The 26,632-nt window shown below is 44.2% G+C and overlaps 1 protein-coding gene across 1 annotated transcript in view; it reads left to right on the plus strand.

The window, feature by feature from the left end:
* Window positions 1-26,632, plus strand: part of LOC137414661 (uncharacterized) — a 170,363-nt gene that overhangs the window by 40,359 nt on the left and 103,372 nt on the right. The window contains exons 5-6 of the mRNA XM_078780884.1: window positions 24-155; window positions 20,846-20,965. Of these exons, the coding sequence (XP_078637010.1) occupies window positions 24-155; window positions 20,846-20,965 (252 nt within the window). The remainder of the gene's footprint in view (window positions 1-23; window positions 156-20,845; window positions 20,966-26,632) is intronic.

Here is a 26,632-nt window from a genome sequence, read left to right on the forward strand (position 1 = left end):
GATAACATTTATCTTTCTTCCAGTGTTGCCAGATTTTATTGGTGCACGGAGCGGATGTGTCCGCTCGCGACAGCACAGGACTAACTCCCGCAGATCTCGCGGGGTTCAGCGGCTTCATGAAATGCGCAAAGTATCTGCGCTCTGTGGAGCTCATGGTAAGTATGTCTGTGGTCACAATATATTTATTTAAATTACAAAATCATGACATTTTTACCGGCATGAAAACAAATTCAGAATTAATATTAGAATGGCACTCGGTAGAGGGCATGGCTCCTCCAGGCTGATCTGTTTACGTTCTGTAGCCCACTGATAGGCCGGATCTACATCCGGACCTGAAGCAAAATCTAATCGACTTGTACCTGTCAACTTCCCAACTCATCCAGCAAGTTTCGGTCGAATCCATCCATAACTGTTTGAGCTATTATGCTATATATTAGTTGTGGCCCTATCTCACAATGGTGAAGAATCACTGAAAAAATATATATCATATTATCGGATCTGGATCTTCACCAAAATCGAATCAATCGGTCCTTATCACACAGTATAAATCTGCTCAGATAGAAAAATCGACACTGGGCGTCATACACACGTATTCCATTTTTGCTTAAAGTTGCCTGGGATTCTTCTTCTCCTCCTCTTCCCTTATAAGGGGCGAGGTCCATTGGTACCAAGGTCCTCCCCTGCCTTGACCACTATACTCCATTCCCCTCCATCTTCAGACAATTCTCTCCACCCTCCAACCACCCCACCTTACTGATATCCCTCCTCCCACAATCCTCCCATCTTAATCATGGTCTACCTCTTTTCCTCCTACCTTGCTCCTTCATCCTATCTGCTCTCTTTGACATTCTCTCTTCCCCCATCCACACCAAATGTCCAGCCCATCTCAGCTGGTATCTCAACAATCTCCCCGCCAAGCTCATCTGCACACCAATCTCCTCCCTCAGTTCATCCATTCTCCTTATATCCACCCTCTTCACTCCCGCAATCCTCCTGACCCAGGTGTTCTCGCAAACCTGCAGCGTCTGCTGTTGTCTCACTGTCGGTGCCACCTTCTCCAGACCGTAAAGGAAGGCCGGTGTTATGCACGAAATCAGAACCTTCCCTTTCAATCTCCTTCATATCTTTCTGTCTGAATTACTCCTTCCTCCCTCCGCCATGTATTCCCCTTCATTTCCTTGCTATCCTCATCCCTGTCATGAGCCAATTTATAGATCATCTTCTTCCCACCATCCTCTTCCAACTTTCTGTACACCTCCTCTTCCATGTCATTCCTCACCTTATCCACAGCTCTCCTTTATGCATTTTTGTTTTGCCCATACAGGTGCAGCAACCCCGCATCCGGTTGCCTCCCTCTTTCCTTGATCCTCTCTATCCTCTTCCAAACCTCATACTTTTCACCAACTGCCCCTTGGCTACTTCCTCCATCCATCATACTTGGTTTCTATTCTTCGATGATGCCCTCTTTCCTGATGTCCTACCACACAACACTTCTGCAATTCCCATAAATGCCTCTCCATACATCTTACACTCCTCCAAACCTTCCTCTTCTTCACTAAGTTGCTCATACCTGGCCCCCACCCTCTCCTTGTACTCTGTCATGACATTTCCCCTTGACTTCCCCCATCTAATAACCTTCTGACCCCTGCTCCTCCCTCATTTTCTTTAACCTCACCACAAACATCACAGGCTTGTGCTGGGTGGTAACATGCTCTCCCACCACTACCTTACAACCCTTATCCCTCCACAGCCGTCGCTTCCTAACCACCACCAAATCCAACTCTGTTCTGGCTGTCCATTCCTGTAGGTAATCTTGTGGCTTTCCCATTTGTGAAATAATGATCCAGCTATGGCCATTCCATTCCTTGCTCCACCAGCTCTCAACCTTCTGTATTCCTCGTTTCCAAACCAAATTTACCAACACATTCATCTTCATCCGGCTCCACTACTCCGACGAACGCATTAAAGTCCCCCGCAATACACAGCATCACCTCCATCTCAACCATTCCCATCATCCTCTCCAGTACCTCCCTGAATTATTGTTTCTCTGTCCTAGACCTTCCCGTGTGTCACCCATGTACGAACATAACACATGCCATTTGACTCTGTATCAACACCCATGCCATAACTATCCATCCCTCCCATCTTTCCACCCTCCCCACCTGTTTGCTGAGCTATTCCGATACTATATTATTCCCACAACATTACTCCTTCCACTCCTACGCGTGTGCAAGAACTTGTAATTTCCTACCAACGTCCTTGCCTTGTTTCCTTTCCATCTGGTCTCCTGAACACACACCACTTCCAATCTCCTCTGCATCATCTCCACCACCTCACCCACTCCCACATTGATCTCACATTCAAACTACCTAGTGGAGCCTCGCTTCTGAACTGCTGCCCGCCTGGCAAAGCTAGTAACGTCTTGATTAATTAGGGACACAGAGGTCATCAATTAGCAGCGCTGACTGGGCTGACCTGCTGGACCTACTACCCTAGCCTGCTATGATAATCCTGTGTGCGTGCACACACACACACACACACACACACACACACACACACACACACACACACACACACACACACACACACACACCGCTCTTTCTCCACTTGCACCCCTCATCTCCTGCCTGTCCCCTTCCTCAACACTCGACTTCTCTCCCCCACCCTCGAGGCACTCATTCCTACCTCCACCCTACTCACTCCCTCCTTCTTCTCTTCCTTCCCCATCCCTCCCCTTCATTATGTCCTGCTCTACCCGCTGTCCTTAATACATTAAATTTGCACCGATTCAGGTTACAACAAGTAAATGCTTTTCACAAAAAGCACCCAATTCTTTCACAAAAATTGCAGTTCAAAAGCCACTCAGTTCAACCCTCATCACGCTCGTGCAAAAATCCTTCCTCGGCTCCTCATTCTGGATCCACGTTTTTTAAACTGCCACGAGTTACACTCTCTGCCAATCCCTTGCCATGCAGGGCCGGCCCACAAAGGAAATCCGATCCGAGTCCAAAGGAAAAAGGACCAAACGCATCCCGAACCCTGTGAAATCTCCTAAACACAATCGTCCATCATATCAAATAGTACCTTTCCTACTTCAATGACGCTTAGCGGTTAGGGTGCCGGCTTGGGATCCTATGATCCTGGGTTTGAATCCCGGTCGATCGCTGAATTAACGCCGGGGGGGTTGACTCAGCCTGTCATCCTTCCGAGGTCCGCAAATTGAGTACCAGTTCACTGGGAATTCCCTGTGTGTTGCGAGAGGCGACGAACAGGGTTGGCGGCAGGAAGGGCATCCGGCCATAAAACATTGCTTCAAAAAGGGGACCACGGTGCTCAAAAAAGGCCAACGCCCGCTCTGCGTTGAAAAATGGCCTCGAAAGCTGGTTCCTACTTCAATGACACTTGAATCAAGAAACTGCACAATAGAGAAAGCCAGAGGAAGAAGACCGATTAATGTGGAATGCAAGTTTACCTTCAATAAAAATCAGAATATTCTTGACTTTTCAGCACCTGGAGAAAGGAAATTAATTGCGTAATTAATTATTCACCTGAAGTAATTATGTGCAATCTCCGAAACACTTGTATCTTCACACTACACAGTACAGTGCAATTATTACAGTACATGTCAGTGTCATCTGTGCACTCACAGTTGTGTAACAATTTGATACAATGCACAAAAGACAGTAAACAGTACACTTGAAGGAAATAGACAATTTAAATGTCGATTACATGGATCATGCATGATGTATAGCCGACTATATGTATGAGCATTATAAGCGCAGATAACAGCTGCATGATTAACAATTTGCATATATTATTTTGAATATCTCTCTTGAGATCAACTACCTTGTTCATTACCTACATTACCTGTAAGCCTTTCAAGTATCCATTCATATTGTGATGCAGGCATACAGATCAAAATACACGAACAGGGTCGATGACTGGTTGTTTGTGAATGTTAAACATTTCACGATGTCTTTTGCGAAGAGTAAACGAGTGATCTGATCAACTACGAATTCCTGCCACCCTCCGTCACACGTGTCAGACATGATCAGTATGTTCGTAAAATACGGTAAAAATTCATTACCCAGCACAAGAAAGTGGGAATCATTGGTGTTGTTAAAGAACAAGAACAGAAAAATATTCCTTTAATTGTATTTGGATTGTCTAACAACGAGGATTAATTGCCTGAAATGTCGTTAAAAGTAGTTTCATGCTCTCTTCTGAAGAAGGTAAGATTTCCTTCAATAGCGTTTTAGCCTTTGGTATTTTAAAAATCGCACCTGTGTCCGAAGGAAGCGGTTCAGTTTGGCATTTTAAATATGAGATAGGCAAAGCCTAGAAATGAAAAATTACCCTTTAGAATTACCCTTTAGAATTACCCTTTAGAATTACCCTTTAGAATTACCCATTAGAATTACCCATTAGAATTACCCATTAGAATTACCCATTAGAATTACCCATTAGAATTACCCTTTAGAATTACCCTTTAGAATTACCCTTTAGAATTACCCATTAGAATTACCCTTTAGAATTACCCTTTAGAATTACCCTTTAGAATTACCCTTTAGAATTACCCATTAGAATTACCCATTAGAATTACCCTTTAGAATTACCCTTTAGAATTACTCTTTAGAATTACCCTTTAGAATTACCCTTTAGAATTACTCTTTAGAATTACCCTTTAGAATTACCCTTTAGAATTACCCTTTAGAATTACCCTTTAGAATTACCCTTTAGAATTACCCTTTAGAATTACCCTTTAGAATTACCCTTTAGAATTACCCTTTTGAATTACCCTTTAGAATTACCCTTTAGAATTACTCTTTAGAATTACCCATTAGAATTACCGATTAGAATTACCCATTAGAATTACCCATTAGAATTACCCTTTAGAATTACCCTTTAGAATTACCCTTTAGAATTACTCTTTAGAATTACCCTTTAGAATTACCCTTTAGAATTACCCTTTAGAATTACCCTTTAGAATTACCCTTTAGAATTACCCTTTAGAATTACCCATTAGAATTACCCATTAGAATTACCCATTAGAATTACCCATGAGAATTACCCTTTAGAATTACCCATTAGAATTACCCATTAGAATTACCCTTTAGAATTACCCTTTAGAATTACCCTTTAGAATTACCCATTAGAATTACCCATTAGAATTACCCTTTAGAATTACCCTTTAGAATTACCCTTTAGAATTACTCTTTAGAATTACCCTTTAGAATTTGCCCCTTTAGAATTACCCTTTAGAATTACCCTTTAGAATTACCCATTAGAATTAACCATTATAATTACCCATTAGAATTACCCTTTAGAATTACCCATTAGAATTACCCATTAGAATTACCCTTTAGAATTACCCTTTAGAATTACCCTTTAGAATTACTCTTTAGAATTACCCTTTAGAATTACCCTTTAGAATTACCCTTTAGAATTACCCTTTAGAATTACCCTTTAGAATTACCCTTTAGAATTACCCATTAGAATTACCCATTAGAATTACCCAAGAGAATTACCCTTTAGAATTACCCTTTAGAATTACTCTTTATAATTACCCTTTAGAATTACTCTTTAGAATTACTCTTTAGAATTACCCTTTAGAATTACTCTTTAGAATTACTCTTTAGAATTACCCTTTAGAATTACTCTTTAGAATTACCCTTTAGAATTACTCTTTAGAATTACCCTTTAGAATTACTCTTTAGAATTACTCTTTCGAATTACCCTTTAGAATTACCCTTTAGAATTACCCTTTAGAATTACCCATTAGAATTACCCATTAGAATTACCCTTTAGAATTACCCTTTAGAATTACCCTTTAGAATTACTCTTTAGAATTACCCTTTAGAATTACCCTTTAGAATTTGCCCCTTTAGAATTACCCTTTAGAATTACCCTTTAGAATTACCCATTAGAATTAACCATTATAATTACCCATTAGAATTACCCTTTAGAATTACCCATTAGAATTACCCATTAGAATTACCCTTTAGAATTACCCTTTAGAATTACCCTTTAGAATTACTCTTTAGAATTACCCTTTAGAATTACCCTTTAGAATTACCCTTTAGAATTACCCTTTAGAATTACCCTTTAGAATTACCCTTTAGAATTACCCATTAGAATTACCCATTAGAATTACCCAAGAGAATTACCCTTTAGAATTACCCATTAGAATTACCCATTAGAATTACCCAAGAGAATTACCCTTTAGAATTACCCTTTAGAATTACTCTTTATAATTACCCTTTAGAATTACTCTTTAGAATTACTCTTTAGAATTACCCTTTAGAATTACTCTTTAGAATTACTCTTTAGAATTACCCTTTAGAATTACTCTTTAGAATTACCCTTTAGAATTACTCTTTATAATTACCCTTTAGAATTACTCTTTAGAATTACTCTTTAGAATTTCCCTTTAGAATTACTCTTTAGAATTACTCTTTAGAATTACCCTTTAGAATTACTCTTTAGAATTACCCTTTAGAATTACTCTTTAGAATTACCCTTTAGAATTACTCTTTAGAATTACCCTTTAGAATTACTCTTTAGAATTACTCTTTAGAATTACTCTTTAGAATTACCCCTGAGAATTACCCTTTAGAATTACCCTTTAGAATTACTCTTTAGAATTACCCTTTAGAATTACTCTTTAGAATTACTCTTTAGAATTACTCTTTAGAATTACCCCTGAGAATTACCCTTTAGAATTACCCTTTAGAATTACCCTTTAGAATTACTCTTTAGAATTACCCTTTAGAATTACTCTTTAGAATTACTCTTTAGAATTACCCCTGAGAATTACCCTTTAGAATTACTCTTTAGAATTACCCTTTAGAATTACTCTTTAGAATTACTCTTTAGAATTACCCTTTAGAATTACTCTTTAGAATTACTCTTTAGAATTACTCTTTAGAATTACCCCTGAGAATTACCCTTTAGAATTACCCTTTAGAATTACTCTTTAGAATTACCCTTTAGAATTACTCTTTAGAATTACTCTTTAGAATTACTCTTTAGAATTACCCCTGAGAATTACCCTTTAGAATTACCCTTTAGAATTACCCTTTAGAATTACTCTTTAGAATTACCCTTTAGAATTACTCTTTAGAATTACTCTTTAGAATTACCCCTGAGAATTACCCTTTAGAATTACCCTTTGCAATTACTCTTTAGAATTACTCTTTAGAATTACCCTTTAGAATTACCCTTTGCAATTACTCTTTAGAATTACCCCTGAGAATTACCCTTTAGAATTACTCTTTAGAATTACCCTTTAGAATTACTCTTTAGAATTACCCTTTAGAATTACTCTTTAGAATTACCCTTTAGAATTACTCTTTAGAATTACCCTTTAGAATTACTCTTTAGAATTACCCTTTAGAATTACCCTTTGCAATTACTCTTTAGAATTACCCCTGAGAATTACCATTTAGAATTACCCTTTAGAATTACCCTTTAGAATTACCCTTTAGAATTACCCTTAAGAATTACCCTTTAGAATTACCCTTTAGAATTACCCTTTAGAATTACACTTTAGAATTGCCCTTTAGAATTACCCATTTAGAATTACCCTTTAGGAATACCCTTTAGAATCACCCTTTAGAATTCCCCTTTAGAATTACCCTTTAGAATTACACTTTAGAATTACCCTTTAGAATTACCCTTTCGAATTACCCTTTAGAATTATCCTTTAGAATTACCCTTCAGAATTACTCTTTAGAATTACTCTTTAGAATTACCCTTTGGAATTACCCATTAGAATTACCCTTTAGAATTACTCTTTAGAATTACCCATTAGAATTACCCATTAGAATTACCCTTTAGAATTACCCTTTAGAATTACCCTTTAGAATTACCCTTTAGAATTACTCTTTAGAATTACCCTTTAGAATTACCCTTTAGAATTTGCCCCTTTAGAATTACCCTTTAGAATTACCCTTTAGAATTACACTTTAGAATTACCCTTTAGAATTACCCATTAGAATTACCCATTATAATTACCCATTAGAATTACCCTTTAGAATTACCCATTAGAATTACCCATTAGAATTACCCTTTAGAATTACCCTTTAGAATTACTCTTTAGAATTACCCTTTAGAATTACCCTTTAGAATTACCCTTTAGAATTACCCTTTAGAATTACCCTTTAGAATTACCCTTTAGAATTACCCTTTAGAATTACCCATTAGAATTACCCAAGAGAATTACCCTTTAGAATTACCCATTAGAATTACCCATTAGAATTACCCTTTAGAATTACCCTTTAGAATTACCCTTTAGAATTACCCTTTAGAATTACCCTTTACAATTACCCTTTACAATTACCCATTGAAATTACTCTTTAGAATTACCCTTTAGAATTACCCTTTAGAATTACCCTTTAGAATTACACTTTGGAATTACCCTTTAGAATTACCATTTAGAATTACCCTTTAGAATTACCCTTTAGAATTACCCTTTAGAATTACCCTTTAGAATTACCCTTTATAATTACCCTTTAGAATTACCCTTTAGAATTACCCTTTAGAATTACCCTTTAGAATTATTCTTTAGAATTACCCTTTAGAATTACCCTTTAGAATTACCCTTTAGAATTACCCTTTGGAATTACCCTTTAGAATTACTCTTTAGAATTACTCTTTAGAATTACCCTTTGCAATTACTCTTTAGAATTACCCTTTGCAATTACTCTTTAGAATTACCCTTAAGAATTACCCTTTAGAATTACCCTTTAGAATTACCCTTTAGAATTACACTTTAGAATTGCCCTTTAGAATTACCCATTTAGAATTACCCTTTAGGAATACCCTTTAGAATCACCCTTTAGAATTCCCCTTTAGAATTACCCTTTAGAATTACACTTTAGAATTACCCTTTAGAATTACCCTTTCGAATTACCCTTTAGAATTATCCTTTAGAATTACCCTTCAGAATTACTCTTTAGAATTACTCTTTAGAATTACCCTTTGGAATTACCCATTAGAATTACCCTTTAGAATTACTCTTTAGAATTACCCATTAGAATTACCCATTAGAATTACCCTTTAGAATTACCCTTTAGAATTACCCTTTAGAATTACCCTTTAGAATTACTCTTTAGAATTACCCTTTAGAATTACCCTTTAGAATTTGCCCCTTTAGAATTACCCTTTAGAATTACCCTTTAGAATTACACTTTAGAATTACCCTTTAGAATTACCCATTAGAATTACCCATTATAATTACCCATTAGAATTACCCTTTCGAATTACCCATTAGAATTACCCATTAGAATTACCCTTTAGAATTACCCTTTAGAATTACTCTTTAGAATTACCCTTTAGAATTACCCTTTAGAATTACCCTTTAGAATTACCCTTTAGAATTACCCTTTAGAATTACCCTTTAGAATTACCCTTTAGAATTACCCATTAGAATTACCCATTAGAATTACCCAAGAGAATTACCCTTTAGAATTACCCATTAGAATTACCCATTAGAATTACCCTTTAGAATTACCCTTTAGAATTACCCTTTAGAATTACCCTTTAGAATTACCCTTTACAATTACCCTTTACAATTACCCATTGAAATTACTCTTTAGAATTACCCTTTAGAATTACCCTTTAGAATTACCCTTTAGAATTACCCTTTAGAATTACACTTTGGAATTACCCTTTAGAATTACCATTTAGAATTACCCTTTAGAATTACCCTTTAGAATTACCCTTTAGAATTACCCTTTAGAATTACCCTTTATAATTACCCTTTAGAATTACCCTTTAGAATTACCCTTTAGAATTATTCTTTAGAATTACCCTTTAGAATTACCCTTTAGAATTACCCTTTAGAATTACCCTTTGGAATTACCCTTTAGAATTACTCTTTAGAATTACACTTTAGAATTACCCATTATAATTACCCTTTAGAATTACCCTTTAGAATTACCCATTATAATTACCCATTATAATTACACTTTAGAATTACCCATTATAATTACCCTTTAGAATTACCCATTATAATTACACTTTAGAATTACCCTTTAGAATTACCCATTATAATTACACTTTAGAATTAACCATTATAATTACCCTTTAGAATTACCCATTATAATTACACTTTCGAATTACCCTTTAGAATTACCCTTTAGAATTACACTTCAGAATTACCCATTATAATTACCCTTTAGAATTACTCATTATAATTACACTTTAGAATTACCCTTTAGAATTACCCATTATAATTACCCGTTAGAATTTAGAATACTTCAGAATTACTCTTTAGAATTACTCTTTATAATTACCCTTTAGAATTACTCTTTAGAATTACTCTTTCGAATTACCCTTTAGAATTACCCTTTGCAATTACCCTTTAGAATTACCATTTAGAAACGCATTAGAATCACCCTTTCGAATTACCCTTTAGAATTTAGAACACTTTAGAATTACTCTTTAGAGCACTCTTTAGAATTACTCTTTAGAATTACTCTTGAGAATTACCCTTTAGAATTACTCTTTCGAATGACCCTTTAGAATTACCCTTTAGAATTACTCTTTAGAATTACTCTTTAGAATTACCCTTTAGAATTACTCTTTAGAATTACTCTTTCGAATTACCCTTTAGAATTACCCTTTAGAATTACTCTTTAGAATTACCCTTTAGAATTACCCTTTGCAATTACTCTATAGAATTACCCCTGAGAATTACCATTTAGAATCACCCTTTAGAATTACCCTTTAGAATTACCCTTTAGAATTACACTTTAGAATTGCCCTTTAGAATTACCCATTTAGAATTACCCTTTAGGAATACCCTTTAGAATCACCCTTTAGAATTCCCCTTTAGAATTACCCTTTAGAATTACACTTTAGAATTACCCTTTAGAATTACCCTTTCGAATTACCCTTTAGAATTATCCTTTAGAATTACCCTTCAGAATTACTCTTTAGAATTACCCTTTTGAATTACTCTTTCTAATTACTCTTTAGAATTACTCTTTTGAATTACCCTTTAGAATTACCCTTTAGAATTACCCTTTAGAATTACCCTTTGGAATTACCCTTCAGAATTACCCTTTAGAATGACCCTTTGGAATTACCCTTTCAAATTACCCTTTAGAATTACTCTTTAGAATTACCCTTTAGAATTACGCTTTAAAATTACCCTTTAGAATTTCCCTTTAGAATTACCCTTTAGAATTACTCTTTAGATTTACCCTTTAGATTTACTCTTTGGAATTACCCTTTAGAATTACCCTTTAGAATTACCCTTTAGAATTACCCTTTAGGATTACCCTTTAGAATTACTCTTCAGAATTACCCTTTAGAATTACTCTTTAGAATTACCCTTTAGGATTACCCTTTAGAATTGCTCTTTAGAATTACTATTTCGAATTACCCTTTAGAATTACCCTTTAGGATTGCCCTTTAGAATTACCCTTTAGAATTACTCTTTGGAATTACCCTTTAGAATTGCCCTTTAGAATTACCCTTCAGGATTACCCTTTAGGATTCCCCTTTAGAATTACCCTTTAGAATTACCCTTTAGAATTACCCTTTAGAATTACCCTTTGGGATTCCCCTTTAGAATTACCCTTTGGGATTACCCTTTGGGATTACCCTTTAGAATTACTCTTTAGAATTACCCTTTAGAATTACCCTTTAGAATTACCCTTTAGGATTACCCTTTAGAACTCCTGATAACTACCCTTTGGAACGCCTTATAATTACCCTTTAGAATTACCCTTTATATTTCCAGAAAAAATTCAACACGAAATCACTTCTCCCTCGACCAGTGGTTCTTAACCTTTTTAAAGGCGCCGAACCCTAACGAAACCCACCGAACACTCGTGGAACCCCTCAAATTTGACCAAAAAATGAAGAAGAATTGCATCTTAATGCGTTTTCTGTTCTTCTTTTCGGGAGGTGATCTGGGAAATGCGTGGTTTTGTTTTGGCAAGGGCCACCCTCAAATCATTTTCACCCTGAGAAACCCTGAGAAACCCTGAGACATGCAAGCCTGCTCCTTTTCTTTGTTTTAATGTCCACCAGTTTCGAAAACGCATGCTCGCAGAGATACGTTGTAACGAACGGCGTGAGGATCTCAAGGGCAATTTTAGCGATGTGAGGATACCCTTCTATTTGGCAGAAAGTAAACAACTTTTCGAAACGTCGAAAGTCGCAACGTCGAAAGTAAACGGCTGCCGCACCCATGCTGGGTATTGCTCTTGGTCGGGGAGTGTAGCCGTCGAATGACTTTCCCAGCTCATCCAAGTGCGTGGCAATAGCGTGCTTCAGCTCCCCCGGTACAGCAGTGCCTCCAACTTCAGACTCATATTCGATCCCGCTCACGCACTCGTCCAGCAGCGAAAAGTTCAGGAAGTTGTCGTTCTCTGTTCGGCCTCCACAACGGTAACTTCTTTCGGAAAGCGCTCAGCTTTTCTTCAGATTCGATGACATTCACTCCATCGCCCTGCATCTGTCAATTGAGATGATTGAGAGCGTCGAAGATGTCAGCCAAGTACGCCAAGGTGAGGATGAACTCTGACTCTTGGAAGTGCGTCGCATGGCAATGCTGGTGTTCTTGCAAAAACAGGGCTAATTCTACACGCAAGGCAAAAACATGGCTCACTACCTTCCCTCGTGATAACCATCGAACCATCGATAACCATCGAGTGGTCGAGAAGGACTTCGAATTCAGAGCCGATTTCATTGCACAGCTCTTTGAAGATGCGATGATTCAGAGCATGGCTTCGCACGTAATTCACAGTTTCAACGACGATTTTCAGAACATTGGCCAGTTTTGGAGGCAGGGTTTTTGATGCCAGCGCGTGTCTGTGCAGGACGCAGTGCGTGACGATGATATATGGTGCATCGGCCTTCACCAGCGCTCCAAAACCGGAGTTGCATCCCAGCATGGCTGGAGCTCCGTCCGAGCAAACTGCAGACAGCATGTTCAATGAGAGGCCATTGCTTCTGAAGAAGTCGTCCACAAGCTTCTTCACGTCAGCTGCCTTCGTCGTTGTTGTGAGAGGCTTGCAGAACAGAAAGTCTTCCTTTATCTCGTCTTCTTTGACGTAACGCACAAATAAGATGAGCTGGCTCAAATTCGAAACGTCGGTGGTCTCGTCGAGTTGAAGGCTGAATTTCGTCAGGCTCGCGACTAAATCTGCAACTACCTGGGCGAGGATGTCATCGCTCCTGTCGTCGATTCTGCATCTGACGGTGTCATTTGAGAGTGCAACGAGAGACAACTTGTTTTCAGCAGCTTTTGCCAGCATGATGTTGGCCATCTTCAACGTAGCCGGTTTGATGAGTGTCTCGCCAACGGTGTGCGGTTTTCCCTGCTTTGCGATCAGGTACGCAACTTCATACGACGCGGTGAGGATCGGTTTGTCAATTGGAACGTAGCCAAGAGTGGGCAAGAGAGTGGGAATCGGACCCTCTTCAATTTGAATTCATCCAGCGTTGCGTCTTTGTGCTGCACCTCGCCGTGAAGTTTTTTGAAGTGTTCCCGTAGTTTTGCTGGTGCTAGGCTGGAGTTGCTCAACTTGACATTGCAAAGCATGCATTGAGGACGCTGACCTCTGTCCCGTTCCATCAAACACGTGAACCCGTACCACACGTAATCCTCCGACCACTTCCTTTTTTTGCTCGACATACTGCAAAAAAAAAAAAGGAACAAACTGATCTTAATTGAGTTCGAGCAAATAATTATGTGACAAAAATTTAAAAAGGAACATGCTTAAATATAATCAGTACCCCTATGAAAACTGAGAAATTTTAACGAATAAAACATAACTTATAGTTACGATGACGGGATTTATTATCTACTCAACTCTATGTCACCTCAAATCCCATTATAATATTACATATAAAACTGCGAATTGTTAGTTTTGAATTGCGACCAAAGGAGTTATATCACCTCCACCTAATTTTCTGAGTAATTCAATCATATTTTATAATCACCATCCACTTTTGACTTTAATATAACTCTGAACCTGCCCTGCATATCCACAAACATTTCCAACTTACTTTTCAATTAATCAGTAACTCCAAAGTAAGGCGCGACCAATGACGCACGGCACACGGCAAGCTAATCGAGGCTATTCACTGGAATTTCCGAACACCTGCAAAGGCCAGAATATAGTAAGTAAGTAAGCAAGTAAGCACCATCAACAGAATAATTAGCAAGTTGCTCATTGATTCAACTTACTACAGTCAGTGTGAAACAACTTATCTTAAACACAGACCAGAGAAACCATGAATGGGATGGGAATACAATTACAAATAACATTTCCATTCGTTTGTAACATACATAGCACAATAATAATAATATTAATAAGCGTAATTACACATAGATTAAAAACTGATACAAAACTAAAAAAATTAAAAAAAATTAAAAATTGCAATGCGTTTCGGAGGACCTTCGCCGAAACCCTGAGACTGGCTCACTGAACCCCTGGGGTTCAGTCGAATCCAGGTGAAGAACCATGGCCCTAGACAGACAGACAAAGAAAAAAAGAAATAAAGAGTAAAAGAGATAAGAGAAAAGAAAAAACATTTATTACAATGAATAAAGAGAAATGTGGAAAAGTAGAAGTGTGAAAGGAACGAAAAACAGAGATGGCCTGAAGAACCTGGATGCAGCACTTTTGCAGTACCTTCAGTGTATTTTTGTAATATGAACAAACAGTAGTTTTTAGTAACCATTCGCGATATAATGATCAATTAAAACCTTGGTATAATGAACAAGACAATTAATATGAGACACTGTAGGAGCTATGCTCCAACGTAAATCGTAAGAATGGACGCGACAAAAAGCTGGAATTCGTCCGAGTTTCTTTATTGTGTCAAATCAACTCGGGTACTCTGAAAAGCCCGTTTATCGGGCAGCAATATATATACACATTATCCCGGAGCGTTTGCCCGGGAAAGGCGAGAGGGGGCGTGCCCGGGCGTCCTGGACGAGGCCTGGCAAGTCGAGGGCGGGCATGCCCGGGCATCCCGGACGAGGCCTGGCAAGTCGAGAGCGGGCATACCCGGGCGTCCCGGACGAGCCCGGCATGGTGATCGCTCCGCGTCCTCGGTAGGTGCAAGGCGATTGTGTATACCCAGCGGTAGCTGCTGCACACGTCCCCCAAGAATCGACTTGCACCGGCAGGGTCAATTTAAGGGGGGTCCTGATGACCCCGCCGAAGCGACCCCTGGCGGGTCGTGGGGGGTGGGGGGGTCCGGTGTGGTGGTGGGCGGTCGAGTGGGGGGCACCGTGGATGGGGGGCGGCCTCGCCGCGGCGGAAGGGCCAACCGTGGTGGTTGGTCGATGTCCACGTGCACCGGCTTGAGGCGGTCCACCGCAATCCAGTCCGACCTGCCGCCGATGTCGATGACGAACGACTTGTCGTCCCGTCGCAGGACCTGGAAGGGCCCGTCGTACGGTGGCCTGAGTGGCCCCCGATGTGCGTCATGACGCACAAAAACGTACTCCGCTGTGCAAAGCGCTGGGTGGTCGTAGGACTGGGGGTCACCGTGGTGGGACGTTGGCACGGGGGCAAACCGTCGGGCGGTCTCCTGGAGGTCCGAGCGCTGGTGAGCTGCAGACCAGGGACTGGTAGCATCGGGCACGAATTCGCCCGGGACGCATAGCGCTTGGCCGTAGACAAGCTCGGCGGTGGATGCCCGGAGGTCCTCCTTGGGGGCCGTGCGGAGGCCCAAAAGGACCCACGGCAGCCGGTCGGCCCAACCGCCGTCCTGAAGGCCGGCCATGAGCGCGGCCTTCATGGAGCGGTGGAATCGCTCGCACAACCCGTTGGCTTGGGGGTGGTAGGCCATAGTACGGTGGAGCTTGACCCCCAGGTTGCGGGCGACCACGCAACTGCGGTCCGCGGTCCGACGAGATGTCCGCCGGTGCGCCGAAGCGGGCGACCCAGGTGGCGATGAAAGCCTGCGCCACGTCGGCGGTGGTGGTGGAGACGAGGGGAACGGCCTCCGGCCACCTGGTGGTCCTGTCCACCATGGTGAGCAGGTGTGTGAAACCCCGTGATGGGGGGAGGGGACCCACCAGGTCCACGTTGACGTGGTCGAAACGTCGTTCGGGCACGGTGAAAGGTGCCAGCGGGGCCTGGGTGTGTCGGTGGACCTTGGCCTGTTGGCAGGCTGTGCAGGTGCTGGTCCAATCGCGGACGTCCCGTCGAAGGCCGTGCCAGACGAATTGTGCCGACACCAGCTTCTGGGAAGCTTTCCGGCCCGGGTGGGAAAGGCCGTGGAGGGAGGCGAAGATGCGGCGTTGCCAGGTAACGGGCATGATGGGGCGAGGCTGGCCTTGGGAGACGTCGCAGAGCAGGAAAGTGTCCGCGAAGGGGATGTCGGCCAGGCCGAGGCCCGTGTCCGCCGCCCGGAGGGCTTGCTCCGTGGTGTCGGTGGTTTGGTCCGCCACCATAAGCGCGAAGTCCATGCCGAGGTGGACCGCGTTCGCGCTGGCCCGAGAAAGACAGTCGGCCATGGCGTTGTCTTTGCCGGCGACGTGCCGGATGTCCGTGGTAAACTCCGACACGGCGGAGAGGTGGCGCTGTTGGCGGGCCGACCACGGCTCCGTGACCTTGGCCATTGCGTAAACCAACGGCTTGTGGTCGACGAACGCCGTGAAGGGTCGGCCCTCCAGGAGGTGGCGGAAATGGCGAACGGCCAGGTGTAGACCGAGGAGCTCATGGTCAAACGTGCTATATTTGAGCTCGTTCGGCCGGAGTTGCCGGCTGAAAAAAGCGAGTGGCTGCCAAACCCGTTCACCCATTGCTCATGTACGGCGCCCACCGCGTAGTCGGAGGCATCCGTGGTGAGGGCGATGGGAGCGTTGAGCACCGGGTGAGCGAGCAGTGTTGCGTCGGCGAGGGCCCGCTTTGAGCTTTTAAAGGCCGCGTCCATTGCTGCGGACCAGACGACATCGTGCTTGGCCGGCTTGCCCCGGAGGGCTTCGTAGAGGGGCCGCATGTGTTGAGCAGCGCGGGGCACGAAGCGGTGATAGAAATTCACCATCCCCAAGAATTCCTGCAGGGCCTTTATGGAGCGGGACGCGGAAACGTGGTGATGGCCTCGACCTTGGTTGGCAGCGGCACGGCCCCGTTCTTGGTGATGTGGTGGCCCACAAAATCAACGGCCGTCGTGCCGAAGTGGCATTTGGCCGGGTTGACGATGAGGCCGTGTTCGCTGAGGCGCCCAAACAGTGTTCGGAGGTGGAGGAGGTGCTCGGCCCGGGACGTGCTGGCGACGAGGATGTCGTACAGGTAAACGAAGAGGAACGGCAGGTCGCGCAGCACGCCGTCCATCAAGCGCTGGAATGCCTGAGCCGCGTTCTTGAGGCCAAACGGCATTCGCAGGATTTCGAATAAGCCGAACGGCGTGATGATGGCCGTTTTTGGGACGTCGGCCGCCCTGACAGGTACCTGGTGGTATCCCTGTATTAAATCGATCTTTGAAAAAATGACCCGTCCTGCCAAACGGGCGGAGAAGTCTTGGATGTGCGGGATCGGATACCTGTCGGGGGTGGTAGCGTCGTTAAGGCGGCGGTAGTCGCCACATGGGCGCCAGCCGCCCCCTGGTTTTGGGACGATGTGTAGTGGCAAAGCCCACGCGCTATCGGAGCGCCGCACGATGCCGAGGTGTTCCAAAGCGTCGAACTCGGCTCTGGCCACGGCGAGCTTGGCTGAGTCGAGGCGGCGGGCTCTGGCGTAGACCGGCGGGCCCGTGGTTGGTATGTGGTGCTCGATCCCATGTCGTACTGCGACAGCCAAAAACGTCGGCCGCGTGAGGGCCGGGAACTCCATGAGCAGGCGAGCAAACTCGTTCGCCGCCGGGAGGGCGCATGCCAGCTCGGTCGGAGCGGAGCTGCTCAATGTGCATACCAGGGAGCTGACGGTCTCGGCATTGATGAGGCGACGCCGTTGGACGTCCACCAGCAGTCCGTGTGCGCAGAGGAAGTCGGCGCCTAGCAGAGCCATGGGCACGCTTGCGGTTACAAAAGTCCAATTAAAGCGTTGGCTGCCGAAGCAGAGGGTGACGTTGCGCGGGCCGAAGGTGCGGATGGCCGATCCGTTGGCCGCAGCCAAGGAGGGGCCGCAAACCGCGGACTGCCTGTCCTGATCGGAGGCGGGTATGACGCTCAGTTGGGCGCCGGTGTCACACAGGAAGTGCTGCCCGGATGCTTTGTCCCTGATGAAAAGTAAGTTGCCCGTGTGGCCGGCGCTCATGGCTGGTAATGAACGCCGGCCCGGCCGTTTCCTGGCTTGCCGAAGGTGCACAGGGGTTGGCATGTCCGGGCCTTCTGTCCGAACCTGGCATGATAATAACACCATGCCTGGTCAGGTGGAGGCACCGGTCGTCGTGCTGGAGGTGGTCGGCGTGGCGTAGCGGCCACCAATTGCGTCGGCAGTTCGGTCGTCGACCATGCCGGGTGCTCGGGCGCCATGGGCGTTGCTTCGGACGGCGGTGGGCTCCAGGTCGCTGCTCCAATGCGTTGGCCTGCCGCGGAGATCTTGTCGGCTTCCGTGGCGAGGGCGCGGGGATCCGTGATCGTCGTGCTTGCCAGGGCGAGGCGTACCTGGCTGGGCAGCTGACGGAGGAAAAGCTCCCGGAACAGGAATGCCGGAGAGTGCTCGCCGAGCAGCGAAAGCATGTAGTCCATTCGCTCGGACGGGCGTGTGTCGCTGAGCTCGGGCAGGTCGAGCAGGCGCCGTGCGCGTTTCGCCGATGAGAGGGCGAAAGCATCGAGGAGGAGCTTGTTAATCGCGTCGTATTTGTCAGCGGCTGGCGGGCTCTCGAGGAGGCTCAGGGCGCAGGCCGCGGTGACGGAGCCGAGCGCTGCTACCACATGGTGGAAGCGGGTGTCGTCGGCCGTGATGCCTCACAGGGCGAACAGGGAGTCCGCCTGGGCGAACCAAACCACCGCGTGAGCCTCCCAGAAGGTAGGCAGTTTGAGGGTAACTGCCGTGTCCATGTCGGGTCACCAATGTAGGAGCTATGCTCCAATGTAAATCGGAAGAATGTACGCGACAAAAAGCTGGAATTCGTCCGAGTTTCTTTATTGTGTCAAATCAACTCGGGTACTCTGAAAAGCCCGTTTATCGGGCAGCAATATATATACACATTATCCCGGAGCGTTTGCCCGGGAAAGGCGAGAGGGGGTGTGCCCGGGCGTCCTGGACGAGGCCTGGCAAGTCGAGGGCGGGCATGCCCGGGCGTCCCGGACGAGGCCTGGCAAGTCGAGAGCAGGCATGCCCGGGCGTCCCGGACGAGCCCGGCATGGTGATCGTTCCGCGTCCTCGGTAGGTGCAAGGCGATTGTGTATACCCAGCGGTAGCCGCTACAACACGATCCATCAAGTCAAAGTAAAAATTAAATAATTACATTCAATCTAAATCCAGACGGGAAATTCCAGGGCCCTTAAGGAATCTTCTTCATCCAACAGACAACCAAATCAGTGCAGTACTGCTGGGAGAAAAGATTCTCTTGCTATGGTAAGTGAATCATTCATCAAACTCCCTGGTCTCAAAAAGAGTTGTCTTCATCTGAAATTTGTTTTGAAAGTTAATTTGACGAAGGACCAAAAATATATTGTTGCGGGTGTGTTAGCCAGGTCACGAGTGGCCTCTCTCAGACCCACTTTCTGACCTTTGACCCTGAAGCTAAAGAGCTGCAGATAGCTCCATGGCATGATGGGTTGCTAAACAACCACAGATGCCGTTTGAGGTGACTAAATCTGGCAGGGTCCCCATGCCAAATCCCGCGTTACCTTACATGTGATTTATTTATCTCAGATGTTGGGGAGCCATGCTCTTGATGCCCTCACCCTTATCTATTAATTAGGTATGGCTGAGCAGAACCCCAAGTGGGACTAGTATGATCATAGCGAATCAGTGGGGTACAACCTCCCGTCTACTTATGACATACTATGTCTAACCAATGGAGGAAACAGATGATCGAGCAGGTTTGGAAACAACAAGTCTCTGTTGAAAGGCACATATTTACAGGAGATTGCCGTGTCATGCAAGAAACAGTCTTAGCCTCCAGTACTCAAAAGAACGCCTTATGTATTCAACCTTACCAATACATACAACATAGGTGCATCATACATCCAGGAAATTATATAGAAAAAGAGACAGAGTGAGGAGGAAGAAGAAAGATTACGACAATTGCAATGCGGGAATTGCGATTATTTGGTCGAAACACTGGTGAGGTTAAGACGTTTGAGAATGTGGTTTGGAAATGAAGAATGAGATTGAAGGTTCGAGTTCGGGTGTCGGAAAATGAGGGTTTCAGGTTGGGTGTTTGAGAATGAGATTCGGATACAGATTTGGAGAATGAAGGTTTGGGAATGAGGAAGAGAACAATGGGGAAGATTCCAACTACAATCACAACGTATGTCACTGTCCCTGATACGATGGGTAACCTAACCAAATAGAATCACGATGGAAATATCTAAACTCCAGGGTTCTTTTATGTGTTGACTGTAACTCCGCAGGTTCTTTCCAAAACCGCAACAATATGCAAATGCGCTATCACTTCCGTTTATCTCATACCAGGAAAACCCTCGTTATTCATCACACTAATAGTTCAAGTTCACCGCAACCTGCGATGTACAATTTGTGCCATGAGATGCAGTCATGTCTTAAAGGTGTCATTGGAGTGCCCTCTTTCATTCTGTGACATGCTTTTGTATGTGTTAGACAGGGCTTTAACTTCCTCTGGTTTGACATTGCATTTAATCACTTAAAGTCCGCTACCTTCCAAGCATGTTCTGTACCTCCCTCTTCACACACCTGCATGAGATGTATTATGTCGTTGCTTCCTTTCCCCACAGACTTTGGATGGAAGAAATGTTACGTGTGAATCCTCATTTGACCCAACAGCTGACTCGGGCCTTTCCTCACCAGTCACCACATTGCCCTCTGACCCCTCACTCCCACCTCATCACCAAAAGGTGAGCTTTGCATCGAGTGTCTAAATGCAATGTTTTATGAAATTATGTACCCCTCTGATTCATAATCTTCAAACAAAAATGCTTGTGTCTGTCAAACTCAGGTACAACAATGTATAACTCCAACCTCATTACATCACAACTGCATTTTTAGGTCATCTCATCTCGATTCTCAGAGAGATGAACTTATAAAATGGGTCATAATGTCCTGATGTCTGTCCGTTAACGTTTTGCTTTTTTTCCTACTCTTCCCTTATCACCTGGCTGATTGTTCTGAAACTTGACACATGAATACAAGACAGTAGCCCCGACAATCTCTCGGGCTTTGATTTTTAGATTTTGGTTCATGGCGTTTCCCGGGAGGGGCGAGGGGGTGAGGGGTTCCCCCAAACCTCGGGTACCTATTCCTCCCTTATTTACCAACCGATTGCTCTTAAAGCCAATCCTGCCCTTCTATTGGATGGTCCACAGGATCACTTGGTCTTAAATTCTTCGATTTTAGGGGGCCTCCCATGGGATCAGTAGGGCCCCCAGGGGGGATTAGGGGGGGGGGCACAAAAATCAGCAGAGGACTGAACTACAACATCAAGAGATGACCATCAGTCCAATTTAATGGGGGTTGGAAAATTTATTTTTCTGCCTGGCCTAGTTACCCCCTCCTGCACAATGATCCTATGAAGAGGTTTCCTTGTTTCAGGACTCGGTGAAGGTTTTGCCAGATTTTCCTTTTCTGCTTTTTCTTTCTAGCCCTTTACAAATCAGTGGCTTTCAGCCTTGTTTAGTCTGAACTTCAATTACAAAAGCCTGCCCCCTACTCTGAGGTGGATGGGCTAATAATAATGATGTGACAAAACAAAACACACCAATATACGACACACAACACAAGACTGTTGGATGAGACACAGACAGCCATTTAACATTCATGACATCTTTTGGATGATATATGATTATACACCCAATGTTAATATAAAATAACGACAAAACAATGTTTAGCTTACAATCTCATGTAAGGTCGAAATCTCATGAAATTCCGTCATATTTGATCGAGGGACAGGGCAAAGCCCATCCGTGTCCGTTTGTATTCAGACGCCCTCTTCCGTATGCTCGAATAACAAAAACAGTTAAAAACAAAATACAACATGAAAATTGATGATATTTGGCAGCTTTGACCTTTGAGCTTTATTTCTAAAAGATAATCAGCTTCTATCTTTTGATTGGTGAACCAATTCTGTGACCCGATATGCAAATTCTTCAAATTTCAGCGTCCAAGCTGGCCACATTTCCAAGCTGGCCTCCAAAGCCAGTCGCCGACTGGGCATCCTCCGTCGTGTGAAGTCCTTCCTTGGCACACCTGAGCTCCTCACCACATACAAGGCTTTCATCCGCAGATCAATGGAATACTGCTCTCCCCTCTGGGCCGGTGCTCCTGCCTCACACCTAGCTCGACTTCACGCTGTTGAAACCAAAGCGTTCAGAATCATTGGAATCTCCTGCGATGAAGCTATCTCCGAGGGCCTTTCACTTACTCACTGCAGGCAGGTTGGTGGGCTTTCTGTCTTTTACCGACTCCTCTCCGGCCTTTCCCCCCCAGCTCTCTCTGGGCTCTGTCCCCCAAATATTCCTACAGGTCGCACAAGATCTGCCAGCAACCCTCTTATGGTTAAACTGCCAAAATCAAACTCTCTATTCACCTTCACTCCTTCATTCCCCTTTTCTACCACCTCTGGAACAAACTCCCTCACTCTCTTCAATCCCACTCCTCCCTCCAGGTCTTTAAAACAGCTGTTCACCACCATCTTTTATCTTCCCCCATCCAAAACCTTGATCTTTTCTACCCCCGCTAATTTCACCCCAAATCCACTTTTTTAAATTCCGACCTCTTTCCTGGAAGTCCTAGCAGTGTCCATGTGTTTTATACCTCTCCCACCCCCCCTCCCACCCTTGCCACGCCTCCTCCCCCCAAGCCCTCTCCCTCCCACAGATCTCCCGATGTCCCTGCTCTCAAATGTTCAACTTGTGTCCTTCCCCCTCTCTCCCCATCTTGTCTCCCGCTCCCTTTAACTTATGTTTTATGTGTCAGTTTGTCTTTTTGTGATTAATCTTAGCTCTTCCACGAGCCTCGATGTTTTACACAAAAAAAAAGAACAAAAAGAAAAGGTCAATCGGGTGTAAATTGGTGATTTTATGCAACCTTGGCCTTTGACCTTTTGATCCAAAAAACAATCACCTTCTAGCTTTTGATTGGTGCGCAAATTTAGTGACCCAATATGTACATTTTTAAAATTTCATGTCAATAGGATGAAAATTGACGATTTTATGTGATGCTGACCTTTGACCTTTTGACAAAATTATTACTTTGCCCTCTCCATATTATCATAATAAAGTTTTGGCGAAAATTTGATGACAAAACTCAAATGGTAATTAAAGTTACGGCCCGGACAGACACACACACACACACACACACACACACACACACACACACACACACACACACACACACACACACACACACACACACACACACACACACATCCCTGGAACAAGTGAACTACAACTGGAGGCAATCCGGAGTTCTGTGACGATCATAAAAAGAGCCCTCGGAACAAAACTCTGAAAAGGTTGAACAGCTTGGTCCATGAGGTGTATACTTTGGGTCCTGGGAGGACTGAGTTCCACCTTCTGAAACCCGCAAATGGATATAATAACCTACCCCCCCTCCCCCCCACCCAAACCCCCCACTAAGCACCTCTGCCAGACTGAACAGTTTAAGTTTTGTATCCCACTGATATGGCGGATCTGGATTCGGACCTGAACCGAAATCAAATCACGTGATCGAAGACAACATCAGGCTGCATCCTTTAGTTGTCTTTGTTATTCATATTGTTATGTGTTGTTTCTGGTTGGCACACGTGATGAGGAATGACAAACTTCCTCCGGGCTTTAAAAGAGCCTTGCGTGACATGAAATGCAATATGACCCTGGAAGTATCATGCCAGAGCATATTGTACATGACATCATCTGGATTACCTTTCTTATTCATTTCAACACAGCACATCATTGAACCTATGAAGTGTAAAAATAATAATAATGAAAAATCACTCACGGAGCGACACTTGGCAAAAGAGAACAAAGCAGAATGGCACTCAGTGGAGCATCCTTTTGACCTCGTAAAGAGTTGGTGGTTGAATGCAGTTTGCTGATATGAAAAACCAATTCAAATTTCAAGTCAATCGGATGAAAATTGAGGCTTTTAGAAATTTGAAAAAAGTGGTTGACCTTTGGCCTATGTTGACCTTTTGACCTTTTGCCCCCAAAAATATATAGGATTTTGTCGGACCACGAACTCTACCATTATTCAGTGGTATATTACAACACGCTGGTTTTCCTTCCTATTTAAAAAGCTTTTTTCAATTTCCTCTTCAACTCATTCCATTTCAAAAAAATATTCAATCTCTTATAATTCTTTCTCACTACATGCTCTAAATTCTCATTCATTCCACCCCTCCTCCATCGTTCTTAAACGGATCGCTAACTTGAAAATCACAACAAACCCAATTTGTTAAAAATGTTCATCTTTCAATAATCATCCACTTTCTAAACTCCCCCCTTGCCCCTCCCCTCCTAAACTCCCCCCTTGCCCCTCCCCTCCTAAACTCACCCCTTGCCCCTCCCCTCCAAATCTCCCCCCCCTTTCCCCTCCCCTCCAAATCTCCCCCCTTGCCCCTCCCCTCCTAAACTCCCCCCTTGCCCCTCCCCTCCCAAACTCCCCCCTTGCCCTTCCCCTCCTAAACTCCCTCCTTGCCCCTCCCATTCAAAACTCCCCCCCAACCATCCCTCCCAAATTCTCCCTCCTCCCACCTCCTTCTCAAAGCTGCCTCCTCCCCACTTTGTCTCCCTTCTATCTCATACCTCCACCTCCCCCAACCTTCTACTTTTCTCTGACCCCCTCAAACAACCCTTCACTGTGTCTCATCCCATCACCATCAAACCTTTCGTCCTCCTCATCCTTCCCTTTCTTGTAACTCTTCTGTAATCTCTGACACACTATCAACTGCTCTCCCTACCTCCCCCTCTCATCCTTCATATGACCCTACCCCTCCCCTCCCCTGTCCTGCACCCGATGCTCCCCCTCTCTCCTCATTAACGGTATGGACCTCAAACATCCGGGGCCTTCGCTCAAACCTCTCCTTGCTTCTGACAATCCAGACTTGATCTGCTTAACAGAAACTTTCCTCCTTCAAGATGTCTCTGCTTCCTTAATATCTCTTCCTGGTTACTCCCTCCTCCGGTATGATACACCTGAGCCTCGCCCTGGTGGTGGGGTGGCTATCTTTATCAAAAACTCTCTTCCTCACTCTCCATGCACTGCCCTCTCTCCACCCCACCCCCAGGAGTACCTCTGGCTACGGCTTTCTCTCCGCTCCCACCTTTTGTTCATATGTGTTCTGTACTGTCCTCCAAACAGTGATGACTCCATTTGCATTTTGCTGTCGGACAACATGGACCAACTTCTATCAACTCATCCCAACTCTCTCTTCCTCATATGTGGCGAATTCAACTGTCATCATGCCAGCTGGCTGGGTGTGGGTTCCTCTCTCACCAGCCATGGCACCTCAGCAAAGGACTTCTGCGACTCATTGAGACTGACACAATCTGTCAATTTCCCGACCCGGATCGCGGTCAATGGAGTATCTTCTCTTCTGGACTTGGTTATGACAAACTTCCCTGCAAATGTCTGCTGCTCTTCTTCTGCTCCAATCGGTTCTTATGATCATGTGCTTGTTAAATAGACATCTCTCTGGCCATTCTCAGAGAGCCTCCTCAGCGCCGACGAGTCTGGCATTTCACTCAGGCCGACTGGCACGGTCTGCAAGCAGCCATCAATCGTCTGGATTGGTCTCCCATCTCCACTGCCTCTGACATCAATTCTTCCTGGGAATTCTTCCAAAGCAAACTGCTCTCTCTCATGCACAGCTTTATCCCATCTCGTCATCAGTTGTCATACCCTTCCTCCCGTCCATGGTACACTGAATCTTGTGGTGAGGCAGTTGCCCTGAAACAACTTGCCTTCTGCCTCTTGGAAGGCAAATCCAACTGAAGGCAATCTCAATTCCTTCCAACAAGCTCGGAACAAGTGTGTGTCTACCCTCAGGAGTGCCAGGAAGCACGATTTCTCCACACTCAAGATTGAACTCTCAAACCTGTCTCCTTCCTCCAAATCCTGGTGGCATCTGGTCAAATCCGTTTCTGGTGTTTGTTCCCCCTCCATCCCCACCCTTTCCTCAAATGGCTACAGTGTACACTGCACGTGACCAAGCCGAATGCCTCAACTCTGTGTTTGCCTCAAAATCTTGTGTCCCAAACCCATCTCTCTCTGTTCCCACCTTTCCCAGTCAAACCCAACTGCTCCTGGACTCTGTGTCCTTCTCTCCTGACAAGCTGGATAAGTTTTTGTCAAACCTCGACTCTGATTCTGCAACTGGACCAGACGGCATCAGCCCACGGGTCCTAAAATGCTGCTCTGCCGCTCTATCTCACCCTCTCTCTGTTCTTTTCACCCTCTCTTTTGCTCAAGGTCATCTGCCAGCATCTTGGAAATCAGGAAACCTTACCGCTTTACACAAAAAAGGTGCAAAAACAGATCCTTGCAACTACAGACCAATCAGCCTG

This window comes from Myxine glutinosa, chromosome 6 (genome assembly GCF_964187855.1).
Source record: "Myxine glutinosa chromosome 6, kmMyxGlut1.1, whole genome shotgun sequence".
In the NCBI taxonomy this organism is placed as follows: domain Eukaryota; kingdom Metazoa; phylum Chordata; class Myxini; order Myxiniformes; family Myxinidae; genus Myxine; species Myxine glutinosa.